Source organism: Gymnoscopelus braueri (assembly GCF_963280865.1).
Source record: "Gymnoscopelus braueri genome assembly, chromosome: 20".
Lineage (NCBI taxonomy): Eukaryota > Metazoa > Chordata > Actinopteri > Myctophiformes > Myctophidae > Gymnoscopelus > Gymnoscopelus braueri.
The window spans coordinates 32,132,091-32,148,619 of record NC_137622.1 but is presented as its reverse complement, the minus strand read 5'-3'; the positions used below and the strand labels follow the sequence as shown (position 1 = coordinate 32,148,619).

General features: G+C 41.0%; 2 protein-coding genes across 7 annotated transcripts in view; both read right to left on the bottom strand.

Moving 5' to 3' along the window:
* Positions 1-645, bottom strand: part of arhgef6 (Rac/Cdc42 guanine nucleotide exchange factor (GEF) 6) — a 35,593-nt gene extending 34,948 nt beyond the window's left edge. For all 4 annotated transcript variants that reach the window (XM_080415477.1, XM_080415478.1, XM_080415479.1 and 1 more), the window contains exon 1: positions 371-645. In XM_080415477.1, the coding sequence (XP_080271603.1) occupies positions 371-535 (165 nt within the window). In that variant the 5' untranslated portion in view covers positions 536-645. The remainder of the gene's footprint in view (positions 1-370) is intronic.
* A 2,980-nt stretch (positions 646-3,625) lies between these two features.
* On the bottom strand, positions 3,626-10,618 carry rbmx (RNA binding motif protein X-linked). Of its 3 annotated transcripts, none has more exons than XM_080416919.1 (9): positions 10,522-10,618; positions 9,762-9,870; positions 9,425-9,531; positions 9,161-9,326; positions 8,889-9,023; positions 5,843-5,948; positions 5,306-5,437; positions 5,099-5,220; positions 3,626-4,279 (listed from the first exon to the last, which is right to left on the bottom strand). In XM_080416919.1, the coding sequence occupies exons 2-9, from the start codon at positions 9,868-9,870 to the stop codon at positions 3,954-3,956; spliced, it is 1,203 nt and encodes a 400-aa protein (XP_080273045.1). In that variant the 5' UTR covers positions 10,522-10,618; the 3' UTR covers positions 3,626-3,953. The 3 variants fall into 3 exon arrangements, with proteins under 3 accessions (XP_080273045.1, XP_080273044.1, XP_080273046.1); XM_080416918.1 differs by having other exon boundaries at positions 10,300-10,605; XM_080416920.1 differs by having other exon boundaries at positions 8,889-8,996; positions 10,300-10,605.
* Between the last annotated feature and the right edge of the window lie 5,911 nt (positions 10,619-16,529).

Genomic DNA, 16,529 nt, shown 5'->3' with positions numbered 1-16,529 from the left:
TGAGAGGCGTTGTGAAACGTAGGCCTGTTCGGTTTGTTGTAGATGATTAAAAAGTTGGTATCTTTTCACCAAACCCCCTCCTCCCCTCCTACGAACGGGCGTCGAACATTAACCACTTAAACCCCATATGGGTAACCGGAGTCCCCCAGGCTCAATACTAGTGTCTTCTTACCGTTTTCGGTTATTGTGGGGGAAAGCTTTTGCTGAAAATAGCCGATCGACAAGCTCACAACGCGTCTGAGCTTGTCGATCTGCTATTTTCAGCAAAAGCTTTCCCCACGATACCGATGCTGGGTCTTTTTTTAAGTGGTTAGGACGGATGTTCGTGGCAAATGTGTTGCCTATTGATAACTTTCACTAGTTAACTTACCTTTGGGACAAACCCAGGTACAAGCCGCTCCATAAGCTTGCACAACACGACCCCATCCTTAAGGGAGGTTTTCAAAAAGTCCTCCGGATCGGCTATGTTCTTTTTGGGCGAGCCGAGTACTCCTAATGATATCAGCCACGTTACCGTCTGCTCCTCTGGATTCATTGCTCCTGATAATTCTCATTTCCTAATCTAAACGTCCATTTCAAAACAGTACAGACGGCCTTGTTCCGTGTCAATATGCAATGCAACTCACATCCGCACTTCTGCAAAAAAAAAAACACGACGCGGTTCTAGACGAGACACGGATGATCACCCCTACTGGCTACCAGGCACCTTAACAATATAGATAGGATTATTCATCTAGATCAGTGGTTCTCAAACTTTTACATTTCAGGGACCCAGCTTAACTCTTGACAGTATACAAATGGAACCAAATGGACCAGTCATTTGTAGACTGTCAGAGTTACACAATTGTAGGGGTCCATTTAGAAGCCCCTCAAGGAACCCTGAATCACAGGACCCAACTTTGAGAATCACGGAATGATCTAGATAAATAAGTACATTGCATAAAGTAATTCCTTTAAATTTCTTCATACCAGTTCAGATATTCCTCCCCAGCATAAATATATGAATGTGTATGTATCTGAACCTCTACATAATGTGACACATAATGCCAGTGGCATCCACCCATTTTAAACATATCCACTTATCTGGGCAGTACTGCCAACATCTAACTTATTCATTGAATTGACTATATTAATGTCAAAAATCATTTTCAAAGTTTAGCTTGGGGCAGCTTATCAGATATCCGACATCAGTATCCAAAGCTCCTGAAAATATAATCCAACCAATTCAGCAATGCACTGAGGTGCTAAAACGCTAATCAGCAATTCATTGACATTAATTTGCATCAAAAACACCTTCATTTTCTGGATGGTTAATCTATAATACAAATAAAAAAGTATTCTTGGTTATTCGCCGTGGACATTAAATCACTAATAAAATAAAGGTGGCAATGAAACCACTTCATGTGGTTCACTGAAAATAACTTTTGCAAATATAAGGATTGACGTGTCCAGCATTGCTTGAGAAAATGTTCTGCACCTCAATTACATTTAGATAAGCTGCCGATTAGAACCATAATCTGGGCAAATCCAAGTGCAACATTTAATATTTTCTTCACACAAAATATTCACCATGCTGACGTAGAGAACAATGTCATTCACAACAACAAATGATGTCTTGGATTTTAAAGTATGTATATATAAATATATCTTTATTCAAAAGACCATAAATTCCTGTGAACAGAAGCCACTCCTCAGCCTGTGTTCTGTCCATAGCCTCTCAAGCTCCACCAGTACGAACAGAGACCTATACCAGGATCTGAAGGACAAAAAACAAACAGTTTAATTCCAACATCTACAGTAAGAAAAAAAAACATTGTTCAACAGTGTTGCCAGATGTACGATTATGGTATTTGTATAACTTTACCCTCTGTACGATCAAAAATGCCCAAATGCAAGATCATTTTGCCATATCACAAGTGAGAATTTACAAAATTCCCTGGCTCCTGATTCACGATCCGGTTTGGCCTTTCAAAATAAGTCGGTAAATCTGACCCTAGATCTGTGCTTGGAGGCATTAAAAACACCGGCCGCGTCTTTCCAGTCCAGTTTCAGGCTTTTATTTGTGTAAGGTACAGGAAGTTGTCCGATTCCACGCAGCATATGTGATGTGTTTTTGTCTCATAGAGTCTCAAACAAGGTTGTTTAACAATAAATATGATTTTTTTTGTGAAATGTCATATTTAATCCTGTGATTTCTTTTTTGGCTGTGTACAATAGTTTTATTTCAAATACGATAATTTTGAGGCTCCGGTACGATAATTTAACATTTCCCATCTGCCAACACTGTTGTTCAATACTCCAAGTCCTAAAGCGATTGTGGCATTTTGTGAGAAAACTTACAATATCAAACTGCCATATATAATCTTTAATGGAGAATGTGAATGTCAAGAAGCAATGATTTTATTAGTGTTACTTAATTATACTGGTATTTCACATTTCAGCATTGATATGGACAATTGCCGCCTGGCATATGTCCACCTGACCACATTCTGGCATACATTATCGGTTTATGCAAGTATGATGCAATTGTACAGGAGGACATACCTCTTAGGTAGCCTCGAATGAGCCTCCATTGGTCATTGGAGCATTGTGAAGACATGTCCGGTATGTTGCTAGGGGTTATCACCACAGCAGCCATCCTCATCCTGTAACAAGGACACCAATGTTAATATGATGTCTCGCTCTTGGTTAGGTACTTTCAAAATATGAAAAAGAAATCCTGTAATCCTTGGTCCGACTGCGCTTTTAGTTTTTTTGCGCTTCAATGATTCAGTTTCCAGTTTGGCTGGTTGGATGATGTTCTTCCAGAGGTCTCCATTATCAGAATTGGCATGCTTGAGGAAACGGTTCGCACACTGAGAATTTGCTTTTAAATATATATATTTATATATTTGTTTTTTAAACGTACAAAACTGGCAAATTCCTTATAAATTACCCTTTAAGGCCTTTCCTACAATAAAAAAAAACACATTGTTGCCAATTATTCTTTATAAAAGTTGGGGAAGGTAGGCAAAAAGAATCTTCAGCGATGACAAAAAGGTTGTACAATTTTCATTGTTGACTTGGGAGGTCACTTCTGAGGTAGTTGCAGATACTGACAATTGATGCCATGTTTAGTGAAAAAGCCAAAATCAGTTGACCCGATTTTTTTTTTGGTCCCCTGAAGCACAAGTTGTCTTGAACAGCAGCCTTTGAGTGGAGATTGCAATACAGGACAATGAGAAACTCATTTACAGACGAGAAACAAAGAGGTTTGCTTTGCTTACCAGCTGTTGACTATCAGTTGAGCTGAAAAGACTCTTGCATTTGGTTGTTGTGGTCTTTGGTTTTGCCGTTGCAATCCATCATACTTTGACTTTATGCTGCTGATGGGTCCATTTCCAAGGAAACTACATGATTGGAAAGTTTTAACAGTGACATTTGCCTGAACCCCAAGTAACAGTAGGGACCATAGGGAAGCACAGTGGTGTTATCAATTACTTTAGGTCAGTTGGTCATTGATGAGTCTCAATTGGGATCGATATAAAACTTGGTATAAAAGTTTGTATACTTAGGAATGAATACTTTACATTCATGTCATCATCTTTGGTGTGATGTTTTGTATATTGATCAACGGTGCTCAAGATCTGCCTAAAAACTTTTATTAATGTAGGAAACCAGGACGTAGGGCATAGCATGTTTCAACAGCACTAATGGTACAAAAACTTACACGTTGAAAACGACACCATTACACGGGCAGGATAAATCAAATTAAAAAACAAGATACAACCCTGTACTTTTACACTTTAAGAAACTGGAAAAATTAGGATAAACAGCTAAAAAAAAAAAGCTCCATGAGATCCACATAATTAGACATGGCTACTTTGTCATCTTTTCAATTTCTTCCCACATTACACGTGTTTACTGAGCTCGAAGGCATTAACGCTTGCTTTGACGTGATTCCCATGTCCATTTCAGTATCTGCTGCGAGCCATTCCTCGATCACCTCGATCAACTCGACTTCCCCCGCGGCCCCCGCGAGGTGCTCCACGACTTGAGCTGCTGTACGAATCACGAGGAGGGTAGCCTCTCTCGACAGGGGGAGCTGGCCCCCTCTCCTGCCTGCCCATTCGATCACCACGGCTAGGTGGATATGGATCACTCCGACTGCTGGGGTAACTGTCACGGCTGCCATAGCCCTCCCGGGAACTGCTTCCATAATCGTCATAACGACTGCTTCCACTGCTCCCACCATAGGATGGTGGGGGGCCCCTTGAAGGTGGGGCGCTGCGAGAGTTACCTGCAGGGTCAATGGGTCAGGTAATTGGAAAGTTTCAATTTACACAATTTATTGCACTGTTAAGTGCCCATTTCTTGTTTGCCAATGTGATAATTTATGCTGCTAAAAAACTACTGAAATGAAGCCTTCCATCATGCCAACGATCTGACTGAAATTCAATGTGGGAAGTTTAGGTGAGATATGGGCAGTAATTTATCCAAGCCTACTATGGCAATACAACCCGTTTCAGCATGCCATTGATTTGAGTAGCCATTTTTCCTTTTAGAGCTCCATGTTAGAACCATACGTGGATTTCAGAGGTCTTGGTGGTTTTGTGAAGGTTACTCCTTGAGGGAGTACAAACCCTGTGGTTTCGAGTGGTCAGAGATGTTTCCAAGGACTTTTTGAGATTCCTTTATGGTTGCCCACTTCCGAGGGCACATTAGGTAGCGTGCATTAGGATTGCATGACAGTGACAAGAAACTGCAACTCTTTTGATCTGCTGTTGAATTTCAATGAATACTGATTGTCACACGAATTGGGATATATGCTCACATGGGTTTTTCTATTTTTCCACGAAACTTAAGGTTAAATGTAATGAAAAAGAACTCTCCAATATACTTCATTGTAGGTCAGGGATTCTGCAAAACATCTTAGGGCATCATTTAAGAGGCTGCCTGAAACACCTTTTCGTCAGGTGGGAGAAAAAAGCAGCCTCTTGTGATTTTGGGTTTGCAGTAGCTGTAGTAGTGTGCCTTCAGTAGCTTTCAGAATTAATTGTGCAGCCCTAGTTATCATCACAGTAGTATCTCTCCTCATTTCACTGTGGTCCAATCTTACCATAACCATCAGAGGAGTCTCGATAGGAGCCGCCACCACCACCACCACTTGGACGGTCAATATAGGTTCTGGGTTCCCGGCCTCCTCCTCCTCCTCCTCCTCCTCCATAGCCCTCACGGTCACTACATACAAGTGCCAATTGTTACTTTCCATAGGTGGCATATCATCGCCAATCACATGTCATCTTAAATAACACCACAAACCTACCTATATCCTCTGGACACTGAACTATAATCCTCTCTCGAAGTGGAATTGGAGTATTCTCGATAGGAGTATTCCCTGGGAGGGGGTGCAGCATAATCTCGTGATTCCCTGGAGTTGTAGTCACGGCTGGAGTAACTATAAAAGATGTTCCACATTAGGACTTTAAAGTTTGAAATAAAGTCAGGCAACAATCAAAAAATGATTAAACACGACATTTTTCAAATATATCGGTTTCACAATATTGGTGATATTTTACTTAAATATAAAGCTAGGTTGATAAATAAAATGTTCGATTAGTGCTCTAATAGAATTTGAAGATTTTAATAGAAAATTCATGGGGTAAAAAGTATGTTAATTTGCTTTTAAATGGCCCATTTTTTTTTTTTTAAACCTTACAGTTTTCCAAAATCGTCAATAGAATTTTTTTATTCACTTAATATAAATAAAAAAACAACCGGAACCATTTCAAAATTACCCCAAGCTGTATTATGGTTTCATATTAGATATGTGACGACGGTTAATATTACTTGTCCTACATACCTGTCCTTTGAGCTGTAATGGTCATCTCTTGGTGATGGATAGTCGTCCCTTGACTCTCTGCGAGGGGGGGGTGGACCGTAGGGATCTCTGTCCCTGGACATGGGCGCTATAACAAAAAACGTAATCAACAAATGCCCTAGATTAACAGTTTCATCATCGTACCTGTAAAGACCACTAACTGCCCCATTGCAACCAGTTGCTCTGTATGCTGATAGCATTTTTAGTTGTACATTTTTGAATGATAAAGATTTGACGTTTGAATGTGTTCACAACACCATAACAAGAGTTTAACAATCACCAATCTAAGTGGTAAGAATACTTTCACTTATGATCCAACTTAGTGACGGCTCGTCTACAGTATATGTGCGAAATGGGAAAAAGAAAGAGAAAAGGGTTTATTTACAGTGGAACTCTAAACGCTGCGACTGGCCATTGTATAGTGTTACACCAAAATAGGTGCCTTTCAAATTACCTACCGAATGTCACGATCCAATCAGTGTCAATAGTCCTGTGTAGCCGTAGGCCGCGTCACCTTAAAAACTTGATATGCTGGTGCGCATGCGTGGTCATAATAAATGTTGCGCGTTAGATCAAACGAAAAGCATTCTTGCATACCTGTACCAACATCTTATTTATAGAGTCAGTTACTAACTCTGGTGTGTCACGTACCTCAAATGTCTATCTACTTCCTGTAAGCAGACTTAAAAAATAAACCAGCGTAAACCAAAGTGGCTCTTATTTATTTTGAAATCCGCCATTTTTAGAGGAAGGCAGATTTCTGTTGAAACCAAGCTGTCATGGACTTTTGATATAGAAATGGCATCTATTGTTAGGCGTGTCCATATTATGACCACTGATATGCTCTGACTAAAAGTGTGAAAAATGTATTTTTCATTTCACCAGTTCATTAAACTCTTTGAACCTCTGCAGCATTAGGCGACTAGTTCATTTCATCTGGCTCATGCTGGCTAAAGTAATGTTGCGGTAGATGAAAGACACCCGCACGGAGCTGTAGCTCCAATAAACCGCTTACTGTGCAATTATCAGATACAGTTTTTGCCATGGCCGACGTCTTTTCTCCATTTGTCTTGCACCGGTGCCTACTGGATGTGCACAGCATATCTGTTGGTACAGTAGCGTTGCGTCTAGAACTGTAGTCCTAAGGCAGCTCTCCATCGCACCGATTTGGGGCCGACTCAGCGTTGGGAGGCATTGGAAAGCGTCTGCTGCCGACAAATTGTTGTCGGATAGCGTCATTCCGTCGGGTCATCTATCGACTCAACGATGAGAAACCGAACTTGGTCGGTTGGTCCTGACTAGACTAGAGCCCGTAGTTAGCCCTGGGCTGGTGGAGAATGCTATGTGTGTTTTGTTGTGAAAAGGCTCCGCTGTTGCCAGATTGTGAGGAAAACAAGCGACCAGGTCTAAAAACAAGCGACCAGTTTCACCACTTGAGCCTTATTATATCAGCTATTTTCAAAAATAAATTTTAAAGCCAGCCCAAATAAGCAACTACGGTACACTTCAAAAACAAGCCCAAACAATAGCAACATGCAACTATGTATATTTACAAGCGATTTTACAGGAAATCAAGCCCAGTCGCTTATAATAAGCAGACCTGGCAACACTGGCAAAATCTTGCAGGCCACTTCTGCCAGCTCTAAGGCATTGGCAAAACAATGTGCGCATCGGCCGACTGCTTGTGATGAACTAAATGCCAACTTTTGCCAACAGACTACCAGTCTGTTGCAGTCTGAAGTTGTCTGTTTGGTGGAGAGTCACCACTCTCTGCAGTCTCAGCCTGCCATCATAATGTAGTTCTTAACACATTGACCGCCGGGCCGTAGTTCTACGGGCCGTTAAATCCAACGGTAAAGCGCCGATCCCGTAGCCTACGGGCTGTGGTGCTTTTTCCTTTTTTTCGAAAAAAAAACTTTTCAATTTTCTAGTACGGCACATTTCATTGTAACACCACCGGAAACAGAATTATTTGGGATCCGGTTTTGACGATCACGCCGGCTCCCATTCTAAAGCGCACACTGAAACTCAATTCTCTTCCTGTAGTTTTTTCTCCTCGCTGATCACTGTTTAACCTAAACCGTTCTAACTACAACATGGATGCCCCGTTTGACACGTGGTTTGGACTGGTACACGCAGGGAGATGTCGCCGATGTAAACAGACCGTGTACGGCTCAATCTTAAGGATTTTAACAAGATCTATGGCGACGTGAAAAAAACAAAAAACAACAATAAAACGTTGGCACTGGTGAGTACATTATGAGATTAACCTCTGGCGGTCAATGTGTTAACAGATTCATTGCTTTTAAATGCGCACAAAAATATTAATATGGCTCTATTGATTGATTGAAATTTTTATTAGGCAAAAGAATGTAAAACAACAGTTACATTTATAATACTTTTGTCTAAAAGGTCCGACCAAAAAAGTCCTTGCGGACTTGTTTCCGTTGGGGTCCTTGAATTAATTTGAATTAATTTGAATTAATATTACACTTAACTATGCAATGTGCTCTAAATCAGCACTGAAACTTTTTAATTATAGCCTCCCATTTGGTCAAATATTCTGCAAAAGTTTAGAGTGTGTACCAAGCAACATCTCCAGGTGCTCCCCTGAGAACTAGACCAAAAAAGTTATGTGCACCCCTGATCATAATCATGGATTTTCTCCTACAAGGTATGAGAAAGGTATGGCCACGAATCACGATGCAACGTTGGTTGGGCTTTGTTCCGCTACCAATGCATTCAGCGCTACACTGGAGCTCTATTCTGATAGTAGATCATTGTTTGTTCAGTAACAGGGGTTTATATTTTTAAGTTGGGATACCAATTTTATTGATTCGGAGACTTAACACACGTAGTCTGCACATTACATTAGAAAATAATAAGAATAATTAATTATATATATCTATATTTCACTCCCTGAAAGATTCGCCAGGAGCCGCCACCATCACAACACCTGTTAAACAAAAACCTATCAAAGTGTTTCTCTTCCTCTTTACGTATGATCTAGTTCTAGTACGCAACTTACCTCTGCTCATGGGACCAGAAGGGGCTGACCTCTTGGCTGGGGGACCTCCGTTGCGGATCGGGGGTCCTCTTTTCATCGGTGGCGGACCTCGGGAATTAAAGAAGGGTTCTACATTCCCTACGTTATCATAGTAGTCTTTCGACAGACATAGAAACGTGGGCATCAAAAGAATACGCTCATTAACATTATTTGAAGACAAAAGAGATAATTCAGCAGTTCAAAGTGGATTTTTTGTCATCTTTCCAATGGCAAATTCAGTTCAGCTCAAATACCTCTGGATGGTGGGCCTCTGGATGGTGGGCCTCCCCTGGACGACCCCCTGGGCCCTCTGGGTGGACCACGACTGCGGGGAGAGAACGATGGTGGTCCTCGCCTCCCTGCCGTTTCAAACTGAGGCTTGGTAGCTTGCTCCACCTTGATCGGCTTACCATCGAGGGACTGCAACGACACAATTCAGCCATTATAGAGACAAATCCATACCGATGGCAATGGCGCCATGTCTGATTACATAGATTGTGCATATTATTGCCCTTTACCTTTCCATTCATTTCACGTGCCGCGTCCTTTGCATCCGCGGGGCTCTCAAAGGTAACAAAGGCAAAGCCTCTTGACTTGTTTGTTTCTCTGTCTTTCATCAGAAGAACTGAAATTACAAAACGCTGCTATAAACACTACTACAGACTGTCATTAAATGTTGCACTGAATTGAATTACACATGGGCCCCAATGGAAACAAGCCATAGTGCTTTCTTGGGTTTTAATCCTTTTAGCAGACCTTGTATTGAACTGTACTCTGTGCTTTTTTTGGGGCAAACTGTTAATAAAGTATTCAATCAATCTAAACGTTTCGCTTATTGCATTTGTCCATCCATACCCTCCACGATTCTTCCATATTTGCTGAAATACTGCTCCAGGGCCTTCTCGTTGGTCTCAGTGTTCAAGCCCCCGATGAAGAGCTTTCCTGGTCGGTCTGCCTCTGCCATCTGAACAAAGGAAAGAGGGTCCACAATAAACATCAACTATATTACGCTCGTCGAACAGTGGTGCCATATTTTGTGAGAGAAATAAGCAACCAGATCTAGGAAAACAAGCCTAAAAGAAGCAACTTATAGGCCACATGAGCACTTTAGACCTATATCTTTAACTATACCCATCTATACCTACATCGGCTATTTGAAAATAGCCAATCTACATGATCTCAACGCGTTGAGAGCTAGTAGATCTGCTATTTTAAAAAAAAAACTCTTGCAATAAAATGTGGAATATATATGTATTTTTAAACATTCTAACACAAATGCTCCCCTCGACACAAAACATTTGAGTAAATATATTTGAGAAGCACTGGTTAAAATAATAATACATAAAAACACTGTCGTCGAACTGCCTTGCCTGTGTTAAATGACCAACATTACCGTTATAAAGTCCTGCACTTCTGAATGGGCAAGATGGCGATACAATGTGTTTGTAGCTGCCTAGCTTGTTAGCTCGTTTTTAGCTCAAGCTGATACGACCAGGACAACAACAGCTGGAAAACGCGGGCCTGTATCAAACGGTTTGCACTTGCAATTTGTTCACAATTACTACATGTAAGAATACGGGTGTATTGTAGTTATCGTGCACATCATATATTATACCTGTGCGAACCGCGACGTTTCCAACACAAGTTAAAATGAATTGGCGGCCAGAAGACAAAATGCTGCTGATATGATGCCTCCCTTTCCTCCTTCTGCACTGCCCTTAAGTGTTGCCAGGTTTTGCGAGAGAAATAAGCAACTATGCAGGTCTATGAAAACAAGCCCAGAAAGAAGTGGCCACATGATTGATTGAATACTTTATTTAGGAAGACATGGAAACAGTACATGGAACTTCCATGTACTGTTTCCATGTCTTTCTAAATAAAGTATTGTGTACCTTTGTGGGTGAAGTACCTGTGGGATCCTTAGTCTTCCCGGTGATGGATTGGTAGAATGAAACACTATCAAACTTGAAGTTAGTTATATCAGTAGAAGTGGTTTATTCCAATAAGTACAGCAAAGCTTAAGCAGTTACAGCAAACGATGTTGACTCTCCGGTCTCCTCAATAACTCTGACCCTCCTCGATCTTTCTCACACCGTATATCTGGACATCCTCCTCCTCATCACACAGTTAATTCCCAGCATTCTCTCATCATACAACTATTTGTTATCTCTCCACTGTGTCCCACATGGGACCACAGTGTCGAACACCACCTGTTATTTGCTTGCTTATTTGCAAAGTCATTCTCGCATGAGTTGCATCTTTTAAAGAAAATTGATCCTCCGTATCGAGGCATGCCCCCTCCCTTATACGATCTCCTCGTTGTTTCTATAAGCCTGAGGTTACTGGGCCACGAGTGTTCCCTGGTTGCACCCTAATCAAGCGCCAACCAGCTGTGGACCTTGTACGTCATACGCTGTCACTAGGGATGCTCGCTGTCAGTAGAGGGATTCCTCTGACTGATTTATCTCTAATTCTGGGCATGTAGTATCCTTTTGGTTTACACCCACTTCTGGGCAGAGGAGTGGGAAGCTTATCCTGATTTACTGACAAATCAACTGGAACTGGAAATCAACTGGAACTGGAATGGAAGTCTAGTATTTTCCCATTCTTCCAGTACCTTCTCTGTTAATACAGTTTAGTTAGCATGCCCGGGTCATAGGTCACGACCTGTCTGCGCCCACACCTTGTATTGTGAATTGTACTTCCATGATGGAAGTACAATTCACAATACAAGGTCCTCTAAACTGGATCGCTCATAAAAGCACTTATTTAAAATGAGATCCCTGTGCACTCAAATCATGATACAAATGAAGACATACACATGAGCAATTCAAATCTAAATTCATCTTCTATTTGAAAAAAAAGCCAATCTACAAGCTACAAGCTTATAGATCTGCTATTTTCAAAAAACGATTGCAATAAAAATGTGGAATATTTTGAATATATATATATATATATATATATATATATGCATATAAATATATATATATATATATATAAATATATATATATATATATATATATATATATATATATATATATATATATATATATATATATATATATATATATATATATATAAAATGTGGAGAAAGCAAGAAAAAGAAGCCCAAAGTCGCTTATAATAAGCCGACATGGCAACGCTGCCTTATGAACTGCCCTCTTCTTCCTTCTTCTTCTTCTTCTGTAGTGTTTATTGGTGGGTTAGCAAACCAGGTATTGGGCGCATTACCGCCACCAACTGGACCAGTGTGGAACGAGAGATCATAAAATATTTGATTGATTGATTGAATTATATACATTATTATTAACAGTTTGCAAAAACAAGGCACGGTGGTGCAGATTTATACAAAATAATGCTAAAAGGATGACCCAGATAAGCCTTCGGTGCTTGTTTCCATTAAGGTCCTGTGTATTCAATTCATCGAGACATTTAAAGGCAAACCATATACAATAATATGCAAAAAACACCATATGAAAGAAAGATATGTACAGTAGACAGTTGGGGGGGGGGGTCATTTCCGGTGATGAGCTTAATTAGACCTTAGACCTTTTACAGGGGCCAGTTACAATTTGCAACCTATGTATGCTCTTTTAGAGCGGTTTTGAAGGAGAGTCACACTTTTGTATTCTTGTTGGCAGAGCATTCCACATTCTGGTGGCATAGCAGTTGTGGATGAGTACCTTGGGATCCTTAAATCTTCCCAGAAATGGATTGGTAGAATGAAAACACTCTCAAACTTGACGTTAGTTATATCAGTAGAAATGGTTTATTACAATAGATAACAGCAAAGCAGCATCTGTATAGCAACGATGTTCACTCGCAGGTCTCCCTAATATCTCTGCCCCTTTTCCGTCTATCTTACTAATATATCTGGGCACAATCGTCATCACTGGGCATCACCCGTAATCCTCTCATCATACAAATATTTGTTATCTCTCCACTGTGTCCCACATGGGACCACAGTGTCGAACACCACCTGTTGTTTGCCTGCTTATATTTGTCAAGTCATTCCCCCTCCCTTGTGTTCTTCTAGTTGTTTCTAGCTGTTTCTACGTTGTTTCTTATAGGCCTGAGGTTACTAGGTCTCAAGCGCTCCCTGGTTGCTCCCTAATCCAGCGCCAACCAGCTGTGCTTAGCTGTGGACCTTATTCGTCATATGCTGTCACTAGGGATGTTTGCTGTCAGTAGAGACTGATTTACCTCTAATTCTGGACATGTAAATCCTTTTGATTTACACCCACTTCTGGGCAGAGGAGTGGGCAGCTTATCTCGATTTACTGACAAATCAACTGGAACTGGCCCTCAACTGGAACTGAAATGGAAGTCTAGTATTTCCTTATTCTTCCAGTACCTTCTCTGTTAATACAGTTTAGCAGGCCCGGGTCATAGGTCACGACCTTCTGCGCCCACACAGTACAACGATTTTGACCCCATTTTTTTCCGAAACTGGGTTCAGTTAGATCAGTAGGGTTCCTTCTGGTGTTGTGCCTCTGTGTGTCTTTTAGGCTATTGAAGTAGTCTATTATACAGGTACGTACATGGGTATGGGTATCCCTGTTTTCTCGCGTATCTTGAAGACCAGGCCCAATGCAAGTTGCTTTACTCTGTCTGTCCTCTACCCTGAGCTATTTACCTAGCATAATGATCAGGGGTTAGATGAGTTCTAGCCTAGCAAGTAACCTGACCAGTTTGTTTTGAGAGGTCTGCAGTTTTGTTTTTAATGCCTTTGCTTTGAGGTGCATGCATATGACATTGGATGAGTGCTCCTCCTGTGATCAACTGTAACTGAGATTTGTTTTAATTTACAAAAAAAAACTAAAAAGATACCGCAAACACCGGCTGTCATGTGTTTTCTTGTCAAGGTTGAGGAGCCCTGCTAGTGTCACAGTGTGTTCCTAGTTCTTATAGAGATCCTGAATAGAAAACTTGTTCTTTGGTTGACTTTTCTGATTACTTTTGTTGCCATTCTTTCACTTGAGACGTTGGCCTCTAAGATACAACTCCTATATTGTTAACTATGTGGGTTTATTTTATTAAACTTAACAATAATATTATGATATATTTTGCCTGTTGCTTTTCCTAAGAGACCTGACAGTGTTAATGATGTTTTACCAATGTGTAGTATGAGTCCTAAGTGGTTCACTTCTGCTTAATGTACATATGTCAGTCTATCTGCTTAATTCTTAGTGTTTGATTGGCCAGAATATCCATCTGCTCATTTCCTTCCACACCGCATGAGCCGGAACCCACAAGAAACGTGTTGCCATGCCTTTATTTCCCATTACATTATCATAAATATTTCACTGATAAGGTCCATTCTGAATCATAGAATGCGGATCTTCATCCTCTTCGTTTATTTCTGGCAGACAGTATAGGCGCATTGTTGCCATCTACTGTTCAGAAGTGAAACATCCATGGGAGTAAATCGGAAGGACTGGTTTCTATCTTCTGTTCTGTACACAGGTCTAAGGCCCGCCTACTATATCTGGAAAGTTTCAGACAAAAATACACGCAAACAAGAGACGGTTTCCGTATCCGCTCTAGACCGGATATGCAAACTAGGGCTCCAGGGCAGGCATGGGATGTAGGCTACCCGATAGGCCTCGTATCTCCTTTTCGCTGTGACCAGTGTTGCCATGTCTGCTTATTATAAGCGATTTTGGGCTTGTTTGTAAAGTTGCTTGGTTGCGGTTTTGGGCTTATTTCTAATGTGTAGCTGCTTATTTGGGCTTGCTTTCTAATAGTTGTTTAACCCAGTGTAGCCCTGATACATGACAGACGAGACGACAGTCGTGTGATCCATGGCTAAACCCAGTGGTTCTCAAACAATTTTCATGTCATGTGTACCCCAAAATGAATATGTATTTGTCCACAGACCCCCCCCCCCCATCTAAAAAACAATTGTGCTAAATTGTGCTAATAAGGACTCCTGTACCAGATTTGTGTTGAATAAATATTCCAAATTTTTCACTTTTTTCTAGAATTAGAAATAGCAGTGCAGGGCACCAGTGCAATCGACTACTAGGGCACTAGGAAAACTGAATCCATTGTCTTTGGGTCTAGTTTTAACCTCAGCAAGGCCGACAGCTTCACAATCAAAGTGGGTGATAATGTTATCATCAAAAAAGTCAACCAAAGAACATGTTTTTTGTATAGGATTTCCTCTCTAGTCAGTAAGAACACTTTGAGGATTCTAACAGGGGCCAAGGGCACTTCGACTATGCATGCACCTCATGGTACCACCACTCAGGCCTTAAAAACAAGGCTCCAGACACGCCAAAACAAACTGGTAAGGCTACTCCTTAAACTTGACAAACTGGTAAGCCCACTCCTTGACCTTAAACCTACAACTCATCTAACCCCTGCTCACTTTGCTACGGTCGGATGGCTCAGGGTAGAGGACAGAGTACAGCAACTTGCCATGGGCCTGGTCTACAGGACACCACAACGTTAAGATATAAGATATAAGTTAAGACATAAATGAAGTCCCCAATCACAACACCAGAGGTAGCTCCACTGATCACGTCCAACCCAGATTTGGCACAAACAGGGGGTTGAATTCGTTCTCCTACTAATGCAACAAAAATGTGGAATGCCCTACCAAAAGTAGTGAAGGAGTGTAAAACCCTACTCTCCTTCAAAACTGCCATAAAAGAGTACCTTCAAGGTGGCTGCAATTCGAAACTGGCCCCTGTAATAGTCATAAACTAGCCCCACCCCCTCTTCGAACTTTTTACTGTAGGCCTACATATTTGTTGTTTTTCTTATTTTTCATTTCTAAACTGTTTATATGATGTTCTGCATAGTAGTGTATATCTGTCTGTCATTTAATGTCACTATGCATTGAGTAAAAAAGGACTTTAGGGACCCCATTTGAAACAAGCCATTAGGCTTTCATGGGCTTTTTAATCCTATTCAGTTGACCTTGTAATTAAACTGTACTTTCATGTGCTTTTTTCTGCAAACTTCTAAATAAAGTATTCAATCAATCAATCAAAACTTTTCAGGCCGCGACCCCCCAAAATAATCCTATTTGAACTGGGACCCAGCACTTGGAATTGTAGGCACTACATTTAGTTTGACTCGGTTCTACAGATTTTATTGTGAAAATAGCCAAACTACAAACTGCTTGTATCTGCTATTTGCCGGACCCAGGGGGTCTGGCTTACATGAGGCTTTGTACCTGTTTTCTCCATACATGGGCATGGTCACTTTGTCCTTAGGCCCCAGCCATAAAAGTCTGTCCCCCTTTCGTCACATGGGCATGTTTTGTACCTGTTTTCTCCATACATGGGCAAAAAACTGGTTTTGGTCACTTTGTCCTTAGGCCCCAGCCATAAAAGTCTGTCCCCCTTTCCTCCATACATGGGCATGTTTTGTACCTGTTTTCTCCATACATGGGCAAAAAACAGGTTTTGGTCACTTTGTCCTTAGGCCCCAGCCATAAAAGTCTGTCCCCCTTTCGTCCATACATGGGCATAGACACAGGCTGACACGTCATGTGAAGTCTGTGTCTGGCAGAACCAGGTCTCCTGGTCTTGTTTCACAAGGTTTGCCTCTTTCTTACGTAATAATTGACAATTTGGTAAAATGGTCTTAAAAGTCGTTACATTTTGTCA